Below are 27501 nucleotides of genomic sequence, written 5' to 3'. Positions count from 1 at the left end.
TTTAATTTTTTTATCCACTGCTATATCTAACAGGTTTCTTAGTTTTTAGCAGTTTATATCTTTTAATTTGAAACTTCTAAAACTGGCAACTTCAAGTGTGGTTTTAGCTTGGTCTTTTAACTTTTTAAATTGTATTGATTTTTATTGTTTTTTATTGGCTGAGCAAAGTAATTGAGAAGGTGGTGGCCTCCCAGCTCCAGATAGTCTTGGAGGAAACTGATTATCTACACCCATTTCAAACTGGCTTTTGGGCGGGCTATGGGGTGGAGACTGCCTTGGTCAGCCTTATGGATGATCTCCAATTGGGAATTGACAGAGGAAGTGTGACTCTGTTGGTCCTTGTGGACTGCTCGGTGGCTTTCAATACTATCGACCACACAGTAGTATCCTTCTGGAGCATCTGAGGGAGTGGGAGTGAGAGGTGGTTTGCAGTGGTTCCACTCCTACCTCTCAGGCAGGTTCCAGATGGTGTCCCTTGGAGACTGCTCTTCTTCAAAATCTGAACTTTTGTATGGTGACCCTCAGGGCACTGTATTATCTCTGATGTTGTTTAACATCTACATGAAACTGCTTGGACAGATCATCAGGAGATTTGGTGCAGGGTGCTATCAGTATGCTGATGACACCCGAACCTATTTCTCCATGTCAATAGCACGGGGAGAGGGGGTAACCTCCCTAAATGCCTGCCTGGAGGCAGTGATGGGCTGGATGAGGGATAACAAACCGAGGCTGAATCCAGATAAGACAGAAGTGAGCCCCTGGTGGCGCAGTGGTAAAACTGCCGCCCTGTAACCAGAAGGTTACAAGTTCGATCCTGACCAGGGGCTCAAGGTTGACTCAGCCTTCCATCCTTCTGAGGTCGGTAAAATGAGTACCCAGAATGTTGGGGGCAATATGCTAAAAATCATTGTAAACCGCTTAGAGAGCTCCGGCTATAAAGCGGTATATAAATGTAAGTGCTATTGCTATTGCTATTGCTAAGTACTCATTGTGTAGGGTCGAAACTTGGGAGATGAGTTTGATCTGCCTGTTCTGGATGGGGGCTACAATTCCCCGGAAGGAACATGTACAAAGTCTGGGGGTGCTTCTGGATCAAAGCCTCTCCCTGGTGTCCCAGGTTGAGGCAGTGCAGTGGCCAGAAGTGCCTTCTATCAGCTTGGGCTGATACACCAGCTGCGTCCGTTTCCTGAGATAAATGACCTCAGAACAGTGGTACATATGCTGGTAACCTCCAGACTGGATTACTGCAATGCACTCTGTGTGGGGCTGCCTTCGTGTGTAGTCTGGAAACTACAATTGGTACAGAATGTGGCAGCCAGATTGGTCTCTGGGACAACACGAAGGGAGCATATTACCCCCATATTGAAAGATCTACACTGGCTGCCGAATAGCCGATAAGTTTCCAGGCAAAATACAAGTTGCTGGTTATTACCTATAAAGCCCTAAATGGCTTGGGCCCTGGGTATTTAAGATATCATCTTCTTCATCATCATGAACCCAACTGCCCATTGAGATTGTCAGGAGGGGTCTGTCTGAAGTTGCCACTGGCTCGTCTGGCGGCTACTCGGGGATGGGCCTTCTCCACTGCTGCCCCAAAGCTTTGGAACACACTCTCTGCTGAAATAAGAGCCTCCCCATCTCTGACAACATTTAAAAAGTCTTTAAAGACGCACCTCTTCACCCAGGCTTTTAATAAAATATTGTTTTAATAGTTTTAACATTGTTTTAAAATGTTGTTTTAAAATTTAAATTGTTGTAATGTTTTAACTTTTTCTGTATCATTTATTTTGTTTTCACTAATGTTTTAATTTTCCTGTTATTTATTTTAACTAATGTTTTAACCTTTTTGTTTTTGTTTGCTTTGTTGTGAACAGCCCAGAGACATGAGTTTTGGGCGGAATAAAAAGATGTTAAATAAATAAAAATAAAATAAATACAATCAAATATTGTATCTATTTTATTAATGTTGTAAGCTGCCCTGAGTAGTAGTGTTAGTGTACTGTAAGAGTGGGGTATAAATAGTTTTAATAAATCATCATCATCATCACCATCATCATCATCCCAGCTCTCTGATCTTACATAGGTTCTATAGAAAATGGCCTTATACCTTGAAGAAAGGTGACAAGAAACTGGTGAATGGGAAGGAAGGAAAGCAAGAGGCCGAGACAGGCATAGGTGAGAACGGCTCTCATCCCAGTGGGTGCTCTGCTGCTCTAAAAAGCAGGATTCACAGGCAGGGTGGGAATCCCGCAACCTAAAGTTTGAGATCAGAAGAATAAAATCTCCCCTTCATCAGCACAAGATTCTCTCCATTGCATTTTGAGGCGTCCCACCCATCCCTGGTATCACAGCCAGCTTCAGCTTTGGGGGCGCACAGCATCCCTGTGGGTGGTCTTTATTCCACGCCTTACAGTAGCATCTCAGGGGAAGGCCGTTGGTAAACTGGGTTAGATGGGATGTAAACTCCTCCAGCAAGACTACTGAGAGTAAATCTGACAAACTGTAAGTCGGTTGTCTGCTACCACCTACTGTATAATTATTTAGCAGGAGTGTGCAATCATTATCAGGATTTGAACCATCTCCAATGTTTCAGGCAAGAGTCCCTTCTTAGTGAGTCTAACCTACCTAAAGAGTAAGTCTGACCTACCTACCTAAGAGTCCCTTCTCCAAGGTTTCAGGCAAGTGTCTTTCCCAGCCCTACCTGGAGATGCCGGGAATTGAATCCAGAACCTTCTGCATGCACAGCAGGTGATCTTCCACTGAGAGATGATCCTACCCCAGATTCAAATATACACAAAGCTGCCTTGCATTGAGTCAGACTGTTGGGTTATATAACTCAGTATTCGGAACGTAGGAAGCTGCCTTGTACTGAGCCAGACCATCGGTCCCTTTAGCAAAGTATTGTCTACACTGACTGGCAGCACCTCTCTGGGGTTTCAGGAAGCAATCTTCCCCAGCCCTATCTGGAGATGCTGCCAGGGCTTGAACCTGGGAACTTCTGCATGCAGAGTAGGGATTCTGCCACTGACCTATAGTATGGCCTCTCTGTGCTACTTGTGCCTTGCTTGTCGCATGAATTGGGATCCACCAAACCAAACACAGCCTTGTAGACATGTACCTGCCACAAGGTGTTGGATTACTTGTTTTTTTCACATTCCCAGGCTGGTAGCAAAATCAGGGAGTTTGTTGAGCCCCAGGTAGACCGCCATGCAGAGCTGATGTGGACTGTATTCAAGTCAGCAGATAATGCACAGGCAACTTAAAAAAAAAAAAAAATCAGCAGCAGTGTGTGAAACTTGTCACAATGGAGGATGGAATGATGGAAATAGTTGTGAGGGGAGGTCTGAGACTGGTGCCTTGACTGGCGATGTCACAAGAGCATTCTTATCTCCCCCCCTGCCCCGTCTCTCTGTGCTTTCAGGTGGTGCCTTCCCCTGCTCAGCCCAGCAAAGGGGTCCAGAAGATGGAAAGATGCAAGCATTCCCTTGTGGATACAGAATATTGATATAGCTTTCAGGGAGTTCAGAGCAGATTGCACTCTCCATATGCTCAGAGACACCTGCATGACTTTTTCATGGGTCTGGGCTGCTGCACCCTTAGAAATGTCTAGAGCTGAGCTCAGTGGCCCTGGAGTTGAATCTTGATTCAAGCTCAGGTCCTTGATTGGGTAGGAAAGAGTCACATGACTAGTTCCACAGAGATGACTGCTGGATCCACACACCTGTGCTGCACGTCAGCCAGCCCCACAAGAAGCAGCTCCAAAATGGCTGTATGTGTGTGAAGGGGCAGGTCTGTGCATGGAGGCATGTCACAGCTTGCTGGGGAAGAGTCCATCGCAGGTCATCTTTCCCAATAAAAAGGCAGAGTCAGCAGAACTTGCAAACTGAGAGGGCACCCAAGAGCCCTCTACCAGATGACTCGTGCAAGCGAGCCAAGCTGTGTAATGCACTCTATGTTGAAAAGCATCCCAGCAGCTTCAGCATTCCAGGGCCCACTGAGATGATCAGCGGGACCCTTTAATCAGCAGGAGGCAGAGTGAGCAGAGCTCACAAACAGCGAGTCTTCTGCCTACGTGAACCATCAGGGTGGGACAGTGTCAAAGCCATTGTACCATCTGAGCCTTCAGATCGGGAACTGGCGCATCATGAGATGCATATACTTGATGGCAATCCACATAAAGGGCCAGGACAACACGCTAGCAGATCCGCTAAGCAGATCACACGTCCTTCATCAACACGAGTGGGAGCTCAACCCCGTGTTGCTGAAAGAACGATTCACCACCTGAGGGACACCAACGGTGGACCTGTTCACAACATCGGAGAACAAAAAATGCAGTCAGTACTGCTCCAGGATGGGAGAGGGGTACCTATCCAAGGGAGATGCCTTCCAGTACCATTGGATGCAAAGTTTGTTCTTCTTGTACCCACCTTACCCCCTATTGAACAGGCTGATAGCAAAACTCCTGCAGGATAAGACCAGGGTGATTTTAGTGACCCATGGTGGCTGAGACAACCATGGTTTCCCCAGCTCTTAAGACTGAAAAGGCCCTTTCCGGCTCTCACTGGTATAATTTAAACAGTGGTTTTCCTATTCTCCGTGCTGGTGTTGGCTTTCAGCCACCACTTCAGAGAAAGAGACAAAGAACACAGACGGGGCCTTTTTCGGAAGGTTCCGGCCAATTTCCTAAGGTCTTCTGGGTGGCCCCCTTGTCAGCTGCAGAATTCCAGCACTGGCCTTACCTTGCTGGCCTCGCCTCCCGGCATCTCTCGATGGATCCGCATGTGCCAAGAGCCAAGGGCGAAGCCTCTTGCCCTGCCTGCTGCTCACGAGAAGAGAAGTTCTGTGCGTGGTCAGTCATTAGAGGCACAAGTCCTTTCCATCTCTTTCCCAATTTGTGCTCACTCGTGTGTGGGCAAGCGGCAGCAGCCCCATTTGAGAAGCCACCCGGGCGCCTCCCCCCTCCACCAGGGAGGTAATAATCAACCACGCAGGCTGGTTGGCGTGCATTTGTCAATCAGAACTTATTAGGCAGCGTCCTGAAGACTCCTCCTGGCTTCTTCCCAAGTTGGAGGAGTTGCCAGTGGCGGAGGTGCTGAGCTTTGCAAAATAAAAAAAGGAAGCTTCTTCCATTCGAAACGCCTCAGACCCAGAGAGGGTACTTCTGGCCCTGTGCAAGCCTAGCCGTGCAGGTTTGTGTGCTAATGGGGGATGCCCTGATGATGCAGGCTGGAGGCAGGCAGGCCAGGGACCTCTGCAAAAGGCTGTGAGGTGCATGTTAAAGAGGAAGCCGGAGCAGAGGATGCAGGAGGATCAAGACAGTGGCGTTTGAAGCGTGAGACGGGCAAGCCTCAACCCGATTTACAGCAAGCAGCTGCGGAAACAGCACTGGACTTGGTCGAATTATTGGATCTGACTCAGAGCTGGAACTCGGGGCATGGTGTTCGTCTTGGGACTGGTGTGTCGTTCATGCAAGGAAAGGCTAAAGGTTTTGGCCTCCATAGTTTACGGGGGAAGTGACTAAGGGGTGGGAGGAGGAACGTGATCGATGTGTATGCAATACTGCTGGGAGAGATATTTTTTTCCTCCCTCTCTCGTCGTACTGGAACTAAAAGCCATTCAATGAAATTGATTGGCAAGATTTGCAGGACAGACACAAGAAAGGACCTTTTCACGCAGGGCTGGCTTAATGTATGGGATCTGCAAATGCATTTGGAAACTGATTTTTTTTTTTTAAACCAGCTGAGGCTTGAGACTGGATGGAAGGCCAGTCTGGGAGTGCGGGGGACGGGGGGGCTTGCAGGGCACAATATCTGTCAGGCAGAACTGGCAGTATTACCCCTTCTAACTGACCCCCTGCCGATCTCACTCCTCTTGGGGTTTCCCTGGGTTTCCCCTGGCCAGGCTTCCAGAAGAAACCAGGCTGTGGGTGGGAGGTGGGGGTGGGAGAAACAGCGGAGAGAAAGCACTTACAGGGCAGAACTTGTGAGTGCAGCAGGAAGGGCTTAAGTTTCCATTACTGGAGTATAGGGTTGCCATGTCCCCCGGAATTTAGGGTAGCCCCCGGATTTTGGCTCCTCCACCCAGCTGCTCAATTCCACCCGGATTTACACGGATCTCAAATGCGCTGCCCGAATTGCCTGGATTTTACTCTGGATCCGATCACATGGGAGGGCAGAGAAGGAGGTGAAAGCATACAAATCTGGCAAATAAATAAATAAAAGCAAATCACTTGCCATATAATTTGCATAATATGCAAATTAGCCCCCCCAGATTTGGGAAGCTTGAATATGGCAACCCTACTGGAGTAGCAATTTCGGTGGTAGCCCATGCCTAGATTTTTGGGTGGCCTGCCACTGCTCACCCGCCACAGCCCCTGCCGGCAGCCCCCACAGCCCCCTCGGCTCACTGCTGCTGTCACCTGCCCCCACACACCTGCTTCTGGCCTCTACAACAGCCCCTAGCTCACTGCCACCGTTGCTGCCCGTTGCCTCCCATTCTATTGCTGCGACGTGGTACACCCACCCCAGCACAAGTCCATCCCAGGCATAACTGGCATTGGGGAAGTGGCATCATTCTACCACATTGCAGCAGCAAGATAATGGGAGGCAACTGGTGGCAATTGTGGCAGTGAACGGCCGAGTGCTGCACGGGCGAATGGCAGGTGAGTGCCGCGGGCCCCCCTTCCCGGCGGCCAGTGTGCCACTGCCGAGCACCCTCTTGCTCCATTGTAGCCCCGCCCCTGGCTTCTTTCTCCCCACCCAATGATTTCCCCTGCAGAAATTTCCTCCACCCTCATGTTCCCATTCACTAGTCCTGCTCGCTGGGCACAGAGACACTTTAAAAATTGCTGGCTCTATGGGAAACACCTCTATCTGTGTCCCCTGTCTATCTGGCAGCAGCAATATAGGAAGATGCTGAAAGATCTCATACTGTGTGAGAGATGGCAATGGTCAACCCCTCCTGTAGTCTGCCAAAGACAACCACAGGGCTCTGTGGTTGCCTTGGCTTTTTCCAAATTACACCCCGCAATGGTGTCATGGAGGATCTCTGAAGTGTGCTTCCACACTTCCTGCATTGTGACACCGCAGTCCCTACGCTGACTGCAGGGTGCTGTTCACATTTCCAATGCCATGTTTCTTTTAACCCGTGAGCCCTTTTAGGACCAGAAGTCAGTTACCCCTGCTAGCTGGGCAAAGTGGCACCTTTTAAGGTGGAGGCCGTCTTTATATTCAGCAGGGGGAGAACAACGGCCCCTACTCTGCCCAGCCAAGAGTTCCTCCCAGAGGCCATTGAGGGTGACTCCCTGCTGTTTATTCTTAGCTTGTGAGCCCTTTGGGGACAGACACCATGTTCTCCTTTTTCTCATTCCTTATGCTTTGTAAACCACGTTTGCAATATAATTGGAAAGCAATGTTGAAATTGAAAAATATGAAAAGCAGTATAGAAACAATAACAAAACAATGGCACTCACAATAGTAATTGTAATAACATTGTTGATTATGATGATGATGGTGATAACGATGTGTTTGTAAAAATATATTGTGTATTTATTTATTTTATTTATTAAATTTGTATACCACCCACTGCCCAAGTCTCTAGGCAGTTTACAACATCAAACAAACCAAGAACAAAACAAACCAAGAATTCAACAGTCAAAACACATGAAAATCTGATTTAAGATATCCATAAAAACACCAACTAATTAAAAATTTTGGCTGAAGAGATGTGTCTTTAGTGGTTTCCTCGCCTTCTATTGCAAGGAAGAGCAACTGGACATTAATTATCAGAAATCCAAAATCTTGGCCTTCTCCAATAGGAGAAAAAATATTTATAAACGGAGGATTGACAATCACGATATAGAGCAGGTTAAGTGTTTTAAGTATTTGGGGGTTGTATTCCAGGATTCTGGGAGGAAGACTGTCCAAATCAGTTATGCTGCTGCTTAGGCACAGAGAAGTGTGTCAGCAACTCTCAGCTTCTACAGGCAGAAAGGAGGGATGTGCATTTTGGCTGCCATCAACGTATTCAAGGCAATGTCGATGGCTCAGATGTTATATGGGGCATAGCTGGGACCCTATGCTAACTATTCCCTCCTGGAGTGGGTCCAAGCCAGGTTCTTAAGAATATTATTTCTGACCTCCAACTGTATTTCTAATGCCACTCTGAGACTGGAATCGTTTGTTATCTTGATAGAGGCCAGAGCTTGGTATCTATCTAATACTAATAAATTGGGCAAGAATCAACTTATGGCCCACTGGTCTCCTTCGCTTGTTATTACTGGATAGGTACTGCTCAAGCTGGTGGGAGAACTGTGCCAGGAAACCCCGTACCTATGGTCTTTTGCCTGAGGCAATCCTCTCTGTGGGTTTGGTGGGGGCCAAAGAACTTATTAAACGAAGGATCTGGGATACTGAGTTTCAGAAAAACCTGTCGAGGCCATCTAGGTCATTCCACCTGCTCAGTGGTGGGATGAGAACTCGCCCAGCAAATTATCTACTTCTCCTTACTTTCCCTAAACACAGATGGGCCTTCTCGAGGGCCCGTATGAATGCCCTCCCTTCGGAACTTTTGGCTGGTAGATATAGTAGAATTCCAATTGGGCAGAGATATTGCCCCCGTAACTCTGATGAGATTGAGTCAGTTGCATATGTGCTCCTGCGGTGTGTCTTTTATATAGATCTTAGGCAAAGGTTAATTGACCCTCTTTTACATCATCTGCCAGGGAGTTGTTCACACATGGCTTCATGCTGCGGGGTAAATGTTGAGCGAAGCCACTTCAAAGTACACTCGCGGCATGGAGGGAAGCAGCCCCTCCCCTCTGCTCTCGGGGAGACAGAGCCCCTCTATTAAGAGATCTAGGAGGAAAGCATTGCTGGGGAGGGCTGCCCTTCCCAGAATTCTGTGCATGCCTTCCAAGATGGTGCAGGGGTTCAAGAAGGTTCCGTTTCCCTTAAAGGAGCCCACCTCAGCTGACACCGGGCAAGGTGCAGCACTGTATGGTGAGAATGGTCATCTCTGCATGGTGCTCCAGGGGGACTGTGCAGAGAATCCCTCTGTGGCTGAAGGTCACAATAAATGTCCAATAAACATTTGGTCAGGGAGCTGCACACAGGGCTGATGGGGGCACCCCTGGCCCTCAGGCCTTGCAATGAAGAACACTGCCCCAGAGTACACGCTCTCCTACATTTCCCAGAAGCAAGACATCCCTTTGTAACATCAAGAGTTGCTGTCTTTGCTCCCCAACTGCTAATGGTTACACCCAGCCAAATTATGGCTCCTCCTCTCTGTCTGCTGTTTGAGGTCTTTTTATTTACTCTGCCACAGCCTGCCCAGCTCTGACTTTGGAAGCAAGGTGTGATAGTAAGCTGACCACGAGAATCTCTTAGCAACAAAAACCTTAAGAATAATTCATCTCACAGGGGGATCTGGCTGTGCTAATTCTAATATAGCCTCAGGCCAGTCAGCTTCAGAGCCTGCACTTACTTTCTGGAGAAGTGCTTACAGGTAGGGGCAGATCTACCATTGGGTGACCATGGGTAGCAAACACAACGAGCCACCCAACGGGGCCAGGTTCAGGGAAGTCTGATGCCACCTGACTCTCTCCCCATTGCCACCAGCGGCAAAGAGACAGCAATTTAGGTATTTATTTATTTATTTATTTAAAATTTTTATATACCACCTCCTCCAAAGACTCTAGGCAGTGAACAACAATACCAATAACAATTAATAAAAATCATCATCATCATCATCACCATCATCATACTGGCTGCACAAGAACAGGGACTAAGAACAAATGCAATAAGAGCAAAAGTAGAAAAGTCAACAACAAACAGCAAGTGACGCCTTTGTCAAGAAGCAGATGGAACAGTGGACCACCTGATCAGCTGTTGTAAGAAGATTGTACAGACTGACTACAAACAAAGGCATGACAAGGTAGCAGGGATGATACACTGGAACATCTGCAAAAATTACAAACTACCTGTAGCCAAAAATTGGTGGGACCATAAAATTGGAAAGGTTGTAGAAAATGAAGATGCAAAAATATTATGGGACTTCCAACTACAAACAGACAAACATCTGCCACACAATACACCAGATACAGTATAACTGTAGTCGAGAAGAAAGAAAAACAAGTTAAAATAATCGACATAGCAATTCCAGGTGATAGCAGGATAGAAGACAAAAATAGAAAAAAAATCACAAAATACAAAGTTCTACAAATTGAAATTGAAAGGCTGTGGCAGAAAAAGACCAAAATAATCCCAGTAGTAACTGGCGCCCTAGGTGCAATTCCAAAAGATCTTGAAGAGCACCTCAACACCATAGGGGCCACAGAAAGCACCATCAACCAATTCCAAAAAGCAGCTTTACTGGGAACAGCCTGTATTTTGTGACGATATCTATAACAACAACAATATTGATAATAAAACTCTGGCATCCCAGGTCCTTGGGAAGGACTCGATGTCTGGATAAAACAAACTAGTCAATAACACCTGTCTGACTGTATAAACAAGAAATAATAATAATAAAAGAATGATGTCACTGCCCATTGACATGTGCTGGGCAGAACTGTTATTAGCCCATGGATCAACTCTCTGTTGATGGAGGCAACGGGGAGAGTGGAGGGCAGGTGGGTGGGTGGCTGCAGAAGGAGGCAGGTGAATGGAGGGGTGGGTAGGCAGCAGCGGGAGCCACCAAAATATCTAGCTGCAGGCTGTCGCCCATGTTGTTGTGCTAGTGGTTAGGGGTGGGTGGGAATGGAATGGAAAGGGGCCCTGGCATCTACTTCCCCCCACTGCAATGTAACTTCTAGAGTCTGGGGCGTTTGGGGGGCAGAAAGGGACTAAAAGCAGAATCATGGTAACTCCAGCAACACACATTAACATTGTAAAATGGCACCTTCCAACCTAAGAATCTCTCCAAAGGGAGGCCAAATACGGACAACATCGGAGGAAGATGTACCAAGAATAGTAAGTGGGGGGGAGGCTTCGTTGCTGACCCACAAGGGTGCACACTCCCCCCCCCATTTTTAGAGCCCCATTCATTTTTAGGGCTTATTTTTTTGTGGGGGGAGAGGGGTGGCTCATTCACGGAGTAATAGTTGTATATAGTTCAGGGCCACTGGGGGGCACTGTGTGGGAAGAAAGGGAAGGTTTGGAAAGGGAAGGTTAAAGTTAGTTTCTGTTTCAGCTCAACCTGGTGTCCAGGCTCTTTGTTATCTCCACATGGTGTCAGAGTGGGGGATAACTGTTTGCAGGGCACCACAAACTTCATTATGGAAACAGGGAGACACCACATCAAGTCCACTAATCCTATTGAACAACCAGCTATTGCTCCTGATTCTGCATAGTACATCTCCAACCACCTGAGGACAGAGGCCTACAGCTGCAAAGGTTTGGCCTACAAGGCCTTTCAAAGGTGCATGTAAGGCAGCTTCTGCTACTCAGAGCTGCAGTCATGGCTGCCCCACCCTGCTTCCAAGTTACCCACCCCCCTGATTTTAAACAGCCTGAAGCCTGGCCTCTTTGGATAAATAGGTTTCAGAGGTTTGCCCAGACTTCTGGCCTGGATAAACAGCCTGAAGAGCAACAAGTGACACAGAGAACACAATCATTTCTAGGGGACTCACAGATGGCCAGATAAAACAATTTAACGTAGTAAAAGGCAGTGGACAAACATTTCTTTACCACCATTTAATATTATTTTTGAATGGGCACGCTTTTATTCATGCAAGCAAGAGTCCGGGGAATCTGTATGTGGTTTTGTTGCAGTTCTATATGTCCTGATACAACATTGTGGATATGGAGCAATGAGTGAAGAACTCATCAGGTACAGGTTCCTGGTAGGGCATAGAGACAGCCGCTTGTCAGAGACATTACAGAATGGCCCAAATCTCACCCTAGAGACAGCCAAAGCTAAGGCCATCCTGGCTTCCTACATAAAAGACCCTCCTCTGGAATGATTTCAAACAGGAGACCACAGCTGAAGTCATAAAGGATAGTCGAAAGTCATCCCAGATGCCACATATAAATAACAAACCCAGATTCCAGCTAAAAAAACCCCCAAATTCCAGCAGGGGCGGGGGTGGCTCAAAGGATGTCTGAAAACCAGGGATGCAAAAGACTGCCTATGGTGTGGCAAGTCACCCCACAGGAGGAGAGAGTGTCCTGCTTGTGATACAACATGCAGGAACTGTAGAAAAATAGGGCATTACACTGTAGTATGTCTCTCCAAATCTATGCTTGCAACATCATTACAAGAAAAGGACTCAAGCGACATGGAAACAGCTTTCCTGGGCTCCATTGACAGGGACTCTCCAACAGGACCACCATGGACCACCATAGTTACTATAGGAGGCCTCCAAGTAGAATTTAAAATTGATTCCAGGGCAGAATAATCCCTGACAGGAAGTCGCAGTTTCAGGTAGTCTATCCTGGCCTCACAGGAATTCACAGCATTTTGTATTTTCATTTAAGTGTGTGTGTGTGTGTGTGTGTGTAGTTTTGGGATGTTATCCCACCTTAGAAAGGGGGATGTGGTAATAGTTGTATATAGTTCAGGGCCACTAGGTGGCACTGTGTGGGGAGAAAGGGAAGGTTTGGAAAGGGAAGATTAAAGTTTAATTTCTGATTCAGGTCAACATGGTGTCCAGGCTCTTTGTTATCTCCGCAATTCAGACCCATTTATACTTATTTTGGCACCCATTCATAGCATCCCAATTTCTTTTTAAAAATCCCATTCATTTAAAAAAAAATTAAACTCATTTAACAGTGGACTGGTTCACACCATTGTTCAAAACTAGGTTTAATGTAGTTTACCAACATGCCAAACCATGCCAAGGCAGGAATCTCAGATTCATCTTGGGCCATAAACCACCTTGGGCATGGGTCCACACAATCACGCTAATGCTAGCAATCCACATTAAACCTAGTTTGGAACGACTGTGTGAACCAGGCCACTGCTAAATGAATTTAAATATTTTTTTTAAAAGGATTTAAAAATCAAAGATTTGAATAGTGGTTTGAAGCAGACCAGTCCTGTCTTCACCACCACCTGTATGGTGAAATTTCCTTGAGGCAGAAATTTCCCTGTGCAAGAAATTCACGGCAAGAAATTTCCCTGCAGCAGAAATTTCTCAGTGCAATCCCTTTCTGGCAATGGCTATTTTAAACCCATGATTCCTGGGGACACCAACAAGGGATATTCTTATTTGGAATGGTTTTTAACAGCAAATGTGCTGTGTTTTATATGTACAGTGAATTGGATGCACTGTTTGCATCATATTTCTGCTGTCTTGAACTGCTATTAATTGCTTTGGGAAGCAGCAGGTCGGGAACTGAAATAAATGACATGCTGGAAGCTGAAGGAATCCAAGTGAGATCCTGATATCCAGCTGAATTGGGCAAAAAATTAAATCATGCTTCCTTTCAACCAGGATCAAGCATGTCCGCCGGCAGTATTAACTGAACCATGTGCCCACTTCATGCCAGTTTTCATGCCTGCTTTGTCAACCTCCCAGTCAACGAGGGCCAACACTCACTTGATGAATCTAGCCAGGAATGTAAACAAGGGATACAAAGAAGCAAAGAGCCAGAAACCTGGGGACCCAGTCCAGGAAATCTGGCAGAATTATTTTGGAGCCTCTGACTGAAGGACACCAAAGTGGATTAACCACACCATGGGCAACAAGCAAGTAGGCACAGTTTATGCAGTGCCTCCCAAAGTGTGCTGTGTGAAATACGTTCTTGTGCAGCTGGGCATATGGGGTGTAATAGGAGCTAGGCTGTTTCCTAGAAATAAATACATGAGAAAAAGGCGGGCGGGGGACGTATAAAGAAATAGAAAGTGAAGATGGATACTTCGTGCTTTCCATCTTCATAACCTTATACCAAAATTATATTACAGGACTAATTACTTGACTAGTGAAAGCCATTTATTACTATTATTTGATAATAATATTTATTATCTATTATAATATTTACTAGAGGGGATCGGCTGTTGCTCAGAAGTAGAGCATCTGTTTGTATGCAGAAGGTCCCGACTCTCAGGATCTCTTCCTGGCATCTCCAAATCGGGCTGAGAGAGACTCCTGCCTGTAAGCTTGGAGAAGTTGCTGCCAGTCAGTGTAGACAATGCTGAGCTAGATGGACCAAGGGTCTGACTCAGTAGAAAGCAGCTTCCTATGTCCCCATGTCCCAAGTTCCATCCCTGGCATCTCCAAATCAGGGTGAGAGAGAGACGCCTGCCTGTATCCTTGGAGAAGCCGCTGCCAGTCTGTGTAGACAATGAGGCTCTACACACAATCGGTGTGTAAAGCCTTACCAGGCTCTGTGGGCTTAGCCTGCAATCCCTGCAGACGAGCAGGGAGCTGCCCCTGGGTGGCCGGTAGGGGCGGTGGGGATCGGGGGCTGCCCGGCCCCCGGAAGTCCCAGCATGCCCTGCGTGAGTGTGTGGGGCATCCTAGAGAGACCCCCAAGGCTGGGAGGCTTGTGTTAGCCTCCCGGACAGGGGTCTCCTTGTGAGTCACAGAGGCACGGAGACGCACTGCACTGTCTCACGACCAAAACAACCAGGTTAACAGAGCGCTCACTCCATTAACCTGGTTTAAGGGGAAGGGGAATGAGGTGGCCTAGCCACCGTGGAACCACCTGGTCCCCCCTTGAGCCCAGAGGTTCTCACGGTCCACAGAAACCGGGCTGGCCTCCCTTCGCCCAATTCTTGTGGGTCGTGGGAATCGCTTCAATAGATTGTGAGCCCTTTTGGGACAGGGATCCATCTTATTTATTTATTATTTCTCTATGTAAGCCGCTTTGGAAACCTTTGTTGAAAAGTGGAATATAATTGGGCAGCAGCAATATAGGAAGATGCTGAAAAGCATCATCTCATACTGCACGGGAGGAGGCAATGGTCAACCCCTCCTGTATTCTATGGTACCAAAGACAACCACAGGGCTCTGTGGGCGCCAGGAGTCGAAATCAACTTGACAGCACACTTTACCTTAGTAGCAGTAGTCAACAATACTGAGCTAGATGGAGCATTGGTCTGAGAAGGCATCTTCCTATTTTAAGGGTGACTACATGTGAGCACTGAAAGATATCCCCCTTAGCGGATGGGCCAGGACCATCTGCTTGCATGCAGAAGGGCCCAGGTTCATTCCCTGACATCTTTAGGCAGGGCCAGGAAAGACTCCTGCCTGAACCCTTGTAAACGTCGCTGCCAGTCAGTGTAGACAAAGCTGTGCTGGATGGAGCATTGGTCTGATTCAGCATTGGGCAGCTTCCAATGCTCCTATATTCCTAATGACAGAAATTAACATAGGAACACTGCTGCCTTATACTGAGTCAGACCATTGGTTCATCTTGATCAGTATTGTTTACACAGACTGGCAGCGGCTTCTCCAAGGTTGCAGGCAGGAATCTCTATCAGCCCTATCTGGAGTTGTCAGGGAGGGAACTTGGGCCCTTCTGTTCCTCTCAGAGCGTTCCCATCCCCTAACGGGAATATTTCACAGTGCTCACAGGTGTAGTCTCCCTTCCAAATGCAAACGAGGGTGGACCTTGCTTAGCAACTCATGCTTGCTACCACAAGACCAGCTCTCCTCTCTTTAGACCTTTATTAATTACATTTTTCCTTGGGAGCAGAAAACTAGCACAGCAAGAAGTGGTCTGGGCAGGAACCCTTCTCCCTTACTCCCATTTTCCTCTTGGAGGAAGCTTTTTATGGGGGAAGCATTCAAAATGGCATCCCTTTGTGTGTATGCAGGGCAGGTCCTTGTGTGATGCAAGGCCTATGGCGTGGTGTGGGCTGCAGTGAGAGTCTCTATGTTCTTCTACAGCAGGCCTGCTCAACTTAGGCCCCCCAGCTGTTTTTGAATGACAGCTCCCATAATCCCCAGCCACAGTGGCCAATAGCCAGGGATAATGGGAATTGTAGGCCAACATCTGCAGGAGGGCTGAAGTTGAGCAGCCCTGCTCTACATACAGAGATGCCTGCACCCAGGGGCGGCCCACCCACTAGGCAGCGGCCTAGGGCGCCAAGTGGGGAGGGGGCTGATGGCCTGGGTCACATGTGCCAGGCAGGCCGCAAGCTGGGTGAGAGGGATCACCCCCATCACTACAGCCAGCCAGGTGACCACAGGCAGGTGTGTGCATGGTCGAAGCCAGGCAGCCACAGCCAGTTAGGGTGGGCAATAGGGATTGTCCACCCGCCTGACAGGAGGCAGCAGCATGTGCAAAGTGGTGGTGGTGGGAGATAAAACCCAGGCTTCCTCTGGGGTGCCCTCCATCCTTGGGCTGGGCCCAGCTGTGGAGTGAGACTGGCGGGAGCCTGTGATTGGCCAACGCAGACCCTGGCCCCGCCCCGCACCTGACGTGAGACGCGGGGGCCCAGCTAGCCACACCCCCGTGTCTGATGTCGGACACGGGGGCGTGGTCTCTCTCCCAAATGGGGCCATGTGGCCCCGTATGGAAGGCAGATCGGCCCGTGCAGCGTTGGGCAGCGAGGGCTGGAGTGACTCTCCCTGCCTTTGAAGGCAGGGAGAGCCATTCCGGCCACGTTGCCAACGCAGCATGGGCTGATCTCCCTCCCAGTCGGGGCCGCCCGGCTCCATTTGGGAGGGAGATCAGCCCCACTGCATTGGTAGCGAGGCCAGGAGCAGCTCTCCCTCACTTTAAAGGCAGGGAGAGTTGCTCCAGCCGGTGCTGCCAATGCAGTGTGGGTCAATTTCATTTCCAAACAGGGCTGCGCGGACGCATTTGGGAGTGAAATAATGCCCCCCCATGTCTGATGTCAGACGAGGGGTGTGTGTTGGGGCCACGAGGTGTGGCCCCGGATTGGTGGCGGCCTGGGTTCTTTGTACCTCTTTGCCCAATGGTGGCTCCGCCCCTGGCTGGGCCTGCCTGCACCCTCCCAATGAGACCCTTCTCAGAGAGCGAAGTCAGGCCAGCCAGGGCTGGGAAGGAAGAAGGCCAGGCCTCCCCTCCTCCCAGACACATTGAGAACCCACAGCCACCCACCTACGGCTTTAGAATGGCGCCACCTACAATTCTAGAGTGAACGGATTCAGGCCTGCCCTTCCCATGCAGTGGAGTGTACCACTTTGGACTGTGGGTGGAGGAAGGGACACCAGTTCAAATGTTTCCTTTGTAAAAGCTTTCTGCAGGAGGGGAATGGGAGAAAGGGAGAGGAGTTCTAGCCCAGACTATTTGCTTTCCTAGCTCTTTACTTGCAGGGAAGGGTTTCAAGATGGGTGCACAACGGCACATAATTCCTGCAATAGATAACTTAAGAAGTACAGTCCACCCTGCTATCTTAGCACACCTAGGCCGCATTCCCACATAATGTGGCCCCATGGTTCCACTCTCCACCCCTGCTCCCCTGCCGGCATTTGGACAAAATGGAGATTGGGCTCTCTGCATTCAGGGCAGGGATGTAACTATAATGGGGCAAGGGGAGACAGTTGTCTGGGGGCCCATTGCCTTGGTGTCCCCCCCCAGAGGCAAGTCACATGACTGACTCCCCCAGCCGCATACCCGCCCGGGCTTCCTTCAGTTGTATTCCTCCTCCGAAACTGATGTGAGTGCTAAGACCTGGAGCTACCAGAACAGCATGTCTTTCTCTAGTACCATTCAATGACTTGCATCGTCCACAATTTACAAAACCTTTAAAAAAATAATTTAGGATGATGATTTCTTTACTTCATGAGCTGAGCTTCAGTAATGGGGGGGGGGGCGGATTTTAAAATCTTGTCTCTGGGCCCACTCCAACCTTGCTACGCCCCTGAGTCAGTCAGGGAGACTGTAGAGAGGAGGAGGAACTGTCTTTCTTGTTTGAAGGACAGCCCACACAGCCAATCATCCAATCAATCAGCCCACACAGCTTCCTCCCTCAACTCTGATCTGACCGAATGCAGCCTCCAGTGCTGCATTCGGACGTAAAACTGCCAGCTTGGAACCCCAGTTATGAGCAGAAAAAGTCACTACAAACCGAGGGTTCCAACTGGAGTCTGCAGAGCGCAACCTCAGGTTGCTGGAGAAATGGGACCGGAGTTGCACACATTCGGACGTCACGGTAGGGAAACCTCTCTGCCCCCTGCAATTCCAGTTCTGCGTTACATGTGCATGCGGCCTTATTATGTGTGCCAAGCGGTCTCCATGGCTGTTATGTGTAGGTAAGTCTTGGTCACTTTCTCATAATTATGCCATGTGAAATTGAGAGGTAGCCCTTTCCAAGGATGTACCTTAGCTTCAGATTGCCCAAGTAGCTATGTTGGGGATTCATATCCTCCTATTGCTTTTAAATATCTTTTGGGAAAGGAGTCCTGATGAATGTGGCGGCATTAGAAAATGGACTGAGCTTCCAGTGGGCTGGATCTGACTCCTTACTCTGACACTGACACGTCGCATGCCCTTGGGCATGGCCCTTAATGCTTTTGCAACCACAGGATGGCCCAGTTGTTCTACTGAGCTATGAAAATGGGGCTGTAGCCAGTGGCAGAGCATCTGCTTTACATGCAGATGGTCCCAGATTCAGCCCCTGGATCTCCAGGTCAGGCTGGGAGAGCCTCCTGCCTGGAGAAGCTGCTGCCAGTCAGTGTAGACCAGGCCTGCTCAACTTAGGCCCCCCAGCTGTTTTTGGACTACAACTCCCACAATCCCCAGCCATAGTGGCCAATAGCCAGGGATTACGGGAGTTGTAGGCCAACATCTGCAGGAGGGCCGAAGTTGAGCCGCCCTGGTGTAGACCAGGGATTCTCAACGTTGGGTCCCCAGATGTTATTGGACTTCAACTCCCATAATCCCCAGCCAAAGGCCACTGGGGCTGGGGATTATGGGAGTTGAAGTCCAAAAACATCTGAGGACCCAACGTTGAGAACCTCTGGTGTAGACAACCCTGAGCTAGATGGACCGGTGTACTGACTCAGTCTAAGGCAGCTTCCTATAATCCTTATGCCCCATCAGGGGCTTCCGGGCTTGAAACATTAGACTACAGAGAGTGATGTCACGCCTCTCCTTTCTCAGGCAGCTCCCCTTCTGCAAACATTTCCCTCCACTGCCCGCCTTTTCAGCCGCGATGCATTTTCACAAGCAGCGTTGCCCTGAGTTGCGCTTGTTATTCTGTTTTGTCCCCCTCATTAGTTTGCGGGTCCCATTGATCTGGCCTGTGTAGAAGCCGCCCTCCCAGAGCCGAGAAAGGTGGCTCTTTCTAATTGTTTGTTTGGGCGTTATTAGCAGGAGCCATGGGGCATCTGGCTGTGCATCAACACTTCGGGAAGCAGACGCCACCAGCTTCTCTGAAATCTCGGGGCTTTAAAAACAGATAGCGCTCTCTCTCTCTCTCTCTCTCCCCCTCCCTGCCTCTCTCTTTCTCATATTTTCTAGCTTTGTGCTTTCTTGCAGAGACATGCTATTATAGCCCTGACATTTCTCTAATCACCAACATCAAGGTGCAGTGTCGCAGTGCATCATGGGAAAGCAGATGAGAGCAAAGGGAAAGGAGAACAAAACGGCAAAGGATGGCAGTTCTCCGGGTCAGCAGGAGGGAGCCTTAAGCTTTGCGAAGACTCAGCCGCTGAGGAGCCTTTGAAGGAGAGCCAGTCTTCAGAGCCACCCCATTTACTGGGGGGGATGGAAGGACGTTCGTCCCAGGCAACAGCTAGGCAAGGAAGCTGAGCCCCCCACCCCAAGCCTGTGGCCCTCCACTGTCTGAGGATTTATCTCCGGCCCAGAGCAGGGTTCCAGAGTCCGGTTTGACTCCTTTAACCTGTGTGCCTATTTTTCCTGGGTAAAATAGCATGAACATGGGGACCCGATCCAGACTGGGACCACAACAATGGGGGAGGTGGGCTTAGGAATGTAGAAAGCTGCCTTCTACCGAGTCAGACCCTTGGTCCATTGAGGTCAGGATTGCCGACACTGACTGGCAGCGGCTTCTCCAAGGTTCCAGAGAGGAGTCTCTCCCTGCCTGACCTGGAGATGCTGCCAGGGAGTGGACCGCTTTCCACGCACACGAGCAGAGAGAGAGCCCTGGGCAGCCGGGGCGGCTGCCCACACGATGGCCAGCTCCGAGCCGGAGCCGGCGGGGGCTGGGGAGCTTGGGGGCTGTGCGGAGCATACTGGGGAGACCCCCGAGCCGGGAGGCTGCTTTTGAGCCTCCCGGCCGGGGGTCTACTCACGAGTAACCACGGTGCAGAGCCGTGCCGCCGCTACTCACAAGCAGATAGCCTGGGTTTTCAGAGCGCTTGCTCCGCAAACCTGGGCTAAGGGGTGGGCTACAGGAGCAGGTTAGCCGCTCCAGAACCACCGGGCTTGGCTGCGAGCCCGGTGGTTCTGATGAACAACAGAAATCGGGCTCGCCTCTGCTAGCCCGATTTTTGTTGGTCGGGAGAATAGCCCCCAGATCTTCTCCCCAGAACAGAAACCCTTTGCCCCTACCATGATCCCAGTCTGGATAAGGAGCCCTGTGTACACCATTTAATCTGCGGGGAATCCCTTTCTATGGGTGCCAAACGGAGATCCCTGCACTCGGTCAAACAGCACACACAGGGGGACCAGTCTGGACTGGAATTGCAAGGGGGTCCAATTGTTTAGGCCCCCTTCCCCTGTGCTGCATTCCCAATATGGATCAGGGCCCCTCTGAAATCCATTTTGATTGCTTTTATCTTGGCGTGTTTTTTTAAAATGAAGATTTCTGTGATTTTAACTGACACACTACAATGGTGTTTCTAATGGCAGTATGTAAGGCCTTAGCTGGCCCTCTCCACCCCCAGCACAGTACCTCCAGTGACTGTTGCTGGTGTCTGCCTAATTATTCTTTTTAGATTGCGAGCTCTTTGGGCACCGGGATCCATCTCACTTACTTCCTTATTGTTTGATTAATTCTCCACGTAAACTGTTTTGGAAACTTTTGTTAAAAAGTGGTACATAAATATTTGCTGTTATTGTTAACAATAAAAAAACACACAAACCCACAGACACGCCACCCTGATCTCCATAGCCACACCCCGCCATCTACATGGCTTTACTTCAGATTCAGTTTCTTAGGTCTAGCCTATACATGCAGCAGAATGGGGTGGCAGAATCCTGGTTGAATTGCAGGAGAGAATACTTTCGAATGATTCTCTACGTCAAGAACTGCCTGCAAGCAGAAAACCAGCAGAGGAAAAATGGTAGCCTTTTACATCCTGATGCCCTAGTTTTCTAACCCTAACCCTAACCCTAACCCTAACCCACATCCCCTAAGGAGAATATCTTACAGTGCTCACACATGCAGTTTCCCATTCAAATGCAAACCAGGGGGAACCCTGCTTAGCAAAGGGGGACAAGTCATACTTGCTTCCACAAGACCAGCTCTCCTCCCACCCAATAACTCCCACCAGGCTGAAGTGGTGCCGTTCATTCTATCCACCTCATTCTGCGGAATGTATAGAACACCTCTCAGGGTGAACGTGCACATTGCATCTCCCTTGTGATTTCTGATCTTTATGTAGATCAATTTATAAAGAAACATATTTCATAGCTTTTTCTTTATAAATTGGATCTCAGTACCGCATGCAGGAGGCAGGCTGCTTTCCACCTCAAGGATCCATATCATGGGTTCTGGGGTGATCTGGCACATTCAGGTGTTCTCGTGACATTCGGATCTTTTGCGTTACCGTGTGGGACACAGTTCAGGCAATTGTCGTTAGTTCACTGGAGCAACTTCTGCAGGTGCCACCATTGCTGATCTTGTGGAGAATGCCGAGGCATTAAGTCTTTACCGCTGAGGTCATCCACACAATCAAAAACTGTGTTCGACCAGGTTTGGGAGTTGTGTGTGCTCCCAGTTTTTGGTTGTGGGGAAGCAAGGGAGGAGGAAAACCTGGGTAGAAGTGATTGTGTGGAAGCAAGGTGGGATGAAAAGCTAGCCAGGTTTCCCTCCTACCTTGCTTCCACACAGACACTTCTATCGAGGCCAGCCTGGTTTCCCCCCATCGTGAGAACCAGCAGGCTCGTGGATGAGCCTGGTGGTTCTCTGGGGGCTAGCCTGCCAAAGGAGCCCTCCCCTTAAATAAGGTTAGTGGGGTGCTCACGAGCACTTCATTAACCCATTTTGGTGATCGTGAGTCACCCCAGCGTGGCTCTGCACTGCGGTGACTTGTGAGGAGACCCCTGCCAGCAGGCTAAAACAAGCCTCCCAGTCCCGGGGGTCTCCCCAGGGCTCCGCGGGTGACTGTCTGTGGGGAGAGTGGGCTAAGCCCGCTTTCCCTGATGGACCCTCACAGGCTCGACACACTGCTCGTGTGTAGAGCCTCAGTCAATGGGGCTATTCCCACGATCAGGTGAAATCGGGCTAGGGGAGCCTAGCCCGATTTCGCCTGATCATGGGAGCCACTGGGCTCGCAGGAGAGCCCAGTGGCTTCCAGGCGGTTAACCCACCAAACTACCCCTGAAACCGGGTTTGCGGAGCGAGCGCTCCGCGGCGTGGCTCCATGTCGCAGCAACTCACAAGTAGACCCCCGACTGGGAGGCTTAAAAGCAGCCTCCCAGCTCGGGGGTCTCTCCAGTATGCCCTGCGTGCTCGTGCAGGGCATACTGGAGCTTCCAGGGGCTGACTGGCCCCCGATCCTCCCAGCCCCCACTGGCTCTGTAACGGAGCCGGCAGTTGTGTGGGCGGCCACTGCGGCTGCCCAGGGCTGCGTCCCTGGTCGTCTGCAGGGAGAGCGGGCTAAGCCCACTCTCCCTGCAAACCCTATGGAGGCAGGTCTCCTTGACCGTGACCCGCCTCATTGTCTTTGACAGTACTGGCATCCTATGTTTGCTTGAGCAGTGTGCCCAACACCATCATTTTGGAGAAGGGCCGAGACAAAGGAAGAGCCTAAACCATTTCCCCCTGAATAACCACCAACGGAGTGTCAAACAGCTTAAAAGAAGGGAGGGGGGACTCTTAGAAAAGGGGTTCCCAACTGGTGGTACTCTAGATATTGCTGAACCACGACTCCTGCTGAGCTACAATTTATCGTGGCTTGGGATGATGGGAGTTGTAGTTCAGCAACGTCTGGAAGTATCCCTGGTTGGGAACCCCCACCTTAGAGCATCTGCCTTCATCGCACAACACTGACGTATCCTTCAGAATGAAGCACACACATCACAACCCACCTCAATACCTACATAATGTTCCCTAACCTGTGGTAAATGGAGCGTGTACGTTAGCTGTCAGTCAGACTAAACTGTGATGCTAAGCCAGGCCTGCTCAACTTTGGCCCCCTCACCGTTTTTGGACAACTTCCATAATCCCCAGCCACAGCAGCCAATAGCCAGCGATTATGGGAGTTGTAGGCCAACATCTGCAGGTGGGCCAAAGTTGAATAGCCCTGTGCTAGACAGAACAATGGGAAAACCTCTGAGTTTCCAACCTGGACATGAAGCCTGCTCCTTGGTAGCAGTACGACCTCTACCCACCTCCTTACCTGAAGATAATGGTAGGACCGATCCTTGGCTTTCGCCTCTTGGAGCATCAGGGCTTTCTCCTGGCCTCCTCCTGAGCTGGGGTAGGCCTCCCGAGCTTGGCTGACTGTCATGGTGTGCCAGGAACTCCGCTTGAGGGTTTGGCCATCTAGAGACATGGACATCCCCGCGCAGGCCAAGCACTTGCCCTCCCCACCTCCGCTCTTCAGACTCTTCAAGGTCAGATCTCGGAAGGCACTTTCGGGCGCGTCCACACAGTACTGGGTGGCCTGGTCGACGGTGTGTTGCCTCCCAGACACCATGTAGCTGCTGTCACTGTCCAGGTTATCGTCCGAGCTCCACCAGCCCATCATCTTGTTCCGATGCCGGGAAGACGAGGAGGAGGAATCTAGCTTGCGGTCCTTGCTTTTGCTGCGCTTGCCGTGCCGGGACTGGCGGTGGTGGTGGTGATGGTGGTGGTAGCCCCCGTCGCCTCCCCGGCCTTCCATCTTGGTGCCGTTATACTCCCTCTTGGAGGGGGCTTCGAGGGAGTGCGACTTGGCGAAGAGCTTCTGGACGGAGTGGACGAGGTGCCGGATGCGGCTGGGGCTCTCGCTGCGGGGCTGCTCGGTGCTGCTGGCCCGCTGGTACTGCAAGGTGTGGAAGCCGTCGTGGTGCAAGGGCAGCTGCTTCTCAAACTGGTCGAGGAGGGTGGGGGGCAGCCGGTTGATCTTGCTGGAAGGGTGGGCGGCCGCCATGCACTCGTCGCAGGAGTCGTACTGCTGCGGCGGGTGGTGCATCCTAGGGAAGGTGCTGCTGCTGCTGGCGGCGGACAGAGGTTCGGTTAGGCTGAGCGGGGGCTCGGCGGAGCTCCGGGATGGGCAGTAGTGGTCCAAGGAACAAGGCTCACTGGGGCTGAGAAGGTATGGCTGGCAAGATTCCTGGCTATGGTGGATGTATTCCATCGGCTGGTCGCAGGCCTCCGGGATGCAGCGGCAAGGGAGCTCTCGTGATTGGCTGCGATCCCCATGGTAGCTCTTCATGGTGTCATAACGGTGCGTGTGGCCTCCTCATCCTGCCGTCTCGCCAGGTGGCAGTGGACCGACACGAGGCACCTGCGGGAAGACCAGCGCAAACAGATAGTGTTATAAGAATGCCATGGGGGGGGGGCTGTTTGGTGAAGTGAGGGCCATCTCTAGGCATTTGTGAAGCTAAGAGCAGAGGATGCTGGGAACACAGGGACATGGGAACATCAGGACCTAGGGAGCTGCCTTATCCCAAGTCAGACCATGGGTCCATCTAGCTCAGGATTGTCTACCCAGACTGGTAGCGCCTTCCCCAAGGTTGTAGCAGGAGTCCCTCTCAGCCCTACCTGAAGATGCTGCCACAGGTAGTAAACCTGGGACCTTCTACTTGCAAAACGTAAGAACATAGGAAGCTGCCTTGTACTGAGTCAGACCATTGGTCAATCTAGCTTAGTATTGTCTAGACAGACTGGCAGTGGCTTCTCCAAGGTTGCAGGCAGGAGTCTCTTTCAGCCCAATCTGGAGGTGCCAGGGAGGGAACTTGGGATCTTCTTCATGCAAAGCAGATGCTCTAGGGAATGTACTAAGAGGAATGACAGAGGATGCCCACTGAAAAGCCCTGGTTCCTTCCAAATGGAATGCATGGAATTTCCTAAACTAGTTAGGAATGCATGGAATTTCTGAATGGCCACTGGCCAAGCGAGAAGAAGAAGAAGAAGGGAAATAAATGCAATCCAGCAGCCAGGAAGCACTGCCTGGAAATAAGATGGGGGTGGTGGTGGCTGGGGCAGGCCCTCTGGCAATCGGGCCATGCCCCCTTTGTGCGTGACATCATGTAAAAAGGGCTCTGGCGGCCCTTTTCATCGGTGGCCCGGATTCTTTGAACCTGTTCGCTCAATTGTGGCTCTGCCCTGTGGCTTCAGAGAAGACCCCTGAGGGGTTAAGTCTATATTTTTATTTTTTAAAAAAATTAGTGAACCCCCCCCCCTCGAATGGCCGGGGTAGGGGTTGGTCTGATGTCAAGCTTGGCGGGAGGATTCAAACCTTTTTGCACATCCCTAGTTCCGGTCTGGTGAATGGGGGATTGAAAGGGGGAGCCGGAAGTATTTTGTGGGGAGCACCCACTATCACTTAACTACCCTTGGAATCATCCCTGTTTGGAGGAGTGAACAGCTGAGGTGTAGAAGAGAGAAAATTTGGCCAAAGGCTCTGTTGTTGCTCCCAATAAGGCAATGCAGGCAAAGGGCTCTAAAATCCCCTCCCCCCAGTGTGAGAGGCCACAGAGGCCTTGGCAGAGCTTCTCCCCTTCGACACTTTAGCTGCTCATTTCTACTACTACTACTATGCATATTTATATACCACTTTTCAACCAAAGTTTTCAAAGCACCCTCAGAGGCTGGCACTAGGGAGATAGTTTCCCCAGATCTGCTATTGTTCACATTGTCTCTCCAGTGGACAAAGGGCTCTGGAATGATAGGCAAAGGACTCAATATTTTTTTCCTTCCCATGTGACCAGCATGGGATTTCAGCTAGGATTTCCCCCCTTGTGCCCCTCCATGGCTCACTCTTATTTTCCTAAGCAAATAGGATGCTCATTTCGAGTTGAGGTGCATAACTGACGAAGGGCTTTTCCAAAACCTCTCATACTGCTCACAATGGAAAGGAGTCAGGGGCACATTTTCATCCGACAAAGCAGAAACGCTCGAGAAAAGTGTATCTCCTCTTTGGGTTCTCAGCAGTGGAAATGAGATGGAGAGTACGCAAAGGCCACACAGTAATTGGAGACCTTGATCTCGACTCATCTTACCTGCAGGAACTTCAATCAAACCAGCACCGCTGGAGAAGTATTTATAGAAATTTCCTTGAAACCCCCTGGACCTCTTGGCCATTAGTCAAAAGTGACTGCAATTCACAGTCGGAGTTAGGCACAAAAGAATCCGGGAAGGAAAGCAAGAAAATAAAGTGAGGTGTGATAGAGATCTCTGCCTAATTCCAGAGACCACTTTATGCAATCAGCAGAACTGAGCAGTAAAGAACTTTTTCCTGGACTGTACCAGGGGAGTAGTCACCATTGGGCCACTGGGTTCAAAGAACCCGGGCCACCGTCCCTCAGGGCCCCGTTCAGGAGCCCGACCATGCCCCCTCCTGACATCAGACGTGGAGGCGTGGCTAAGACCTATGTCTGATGTCAGACATAGGGAGTGGGGGCGAGAGGGGCGGCGGCTGGACACGGGCCGCTGCTGCTCTGGCTCCGCTACTGAACTGTATCACTTCAGACTGCAGGCAGGAAGCTGAATATTTGAATGCTGCTCCATTAAAAATAAATAAATAAAATCCTGCTTGCACATAGGAAATAGCAGGATAGAGGGGAAAGGCTCAAGTCAGTCTACTGAAGTCTAAGGCAGAATCTGGTGGTTTGTGAGGTCAGCTTGATGAAAGTCAGAGTGGAATCTGGCAGGTTATGGATCAGCTTGCCAGATCTTAGGTGTTTGGCCTGAGACTCAGGTTTTGGAGGAGTGTCTTCTTCTTCAGCCCTTTTGGCAAGTAGCCATCTAATCACCTGTCACTTTGATCTCCTCTCCTCCTCTCCTCTCCTCTCCTCTCCTCTCTCCCACTAAAATTGGAGCATACACCACCCCATTTTCTCCAATTGGCTGAGGAGGAGGAGGAGGAGAAAAAAGTTTCATTTTTGCTTTATCAATAGGTTAGTTCACACAATCATTAATTGGGTAGAACAAGCATCCCAGCTCCCGGTTTTTAAGGCATTTGGGGCGGCAGGGTACCTCCCTGCTGCCCCTTCCCCCGTTCCTCAGACAAAAGCTTCAAAAGGCGGACTGCGCGTGCGCATGCTGTGCACATGTGTCATGTCCCTGCGTCCCATGCGTCGTGCATGCCCACGCATGCCTGTCGCACGCCCGTATTGGACACATGGATGTGACGTGCACGTGCGCGGCATGTGCATGCGCAGTTCGCCTTTTGAAGCTTTTAGCCGAGGAACGGGGGAAGGGGCAGCAGGGAGGTACCCTGCCGCCCCAAATGCCTTTAAAACCAGG

At 50.1% G+C, this 27501-nt stretch overlaps 1 protein-coding gene across 8 annotated transcripts in view; it reads right to left on the bottom strand.

Annotated features, from left to right (window-relative positions):
* Positions 1–27501, bottom strand: part of DLGAP3 (DLG associated protein 3) — a 278302-nt gene that overhangs the window by 41558 nt on the left and 209243 nt on the right. For all 8 annotated transcript variants that reach the window (XM_053268041.1, XM_053268037.1, XM_053268042.1 and 5 more), the window contains one exon: positions 23447–24538. In XM_053268041.1, the coding sequence (XP_053124016.1) occupies positions 23447–24466 (1020 nt within the window). In that variant the 5' untranslated portion in view covers positions 24467–24538. The remainder of the gene's footprint in view (positions 1–23446; positions 24539–27501) is intronic.

The sequence above is a fragment of the Hemicordylus capensis genome, chromosome 7, assembly GCF_027244095.1.
Source record: "Hemicordylus capensis ecotype Gifberg chromosome 7, rHemCap1.1.pri, whole genome shotgun sequence".
NCBI classification, from domain to species: domain Eukaryota; kingdom Metazoa; phylum Chordata; class Lepidosauria; order Squamata; family Cordylidae; genus Hemicordylus; species Hemicordylus capensis.
This window is presented reverse-complemented; position numbering and strand designations above follow the sequence as displayed.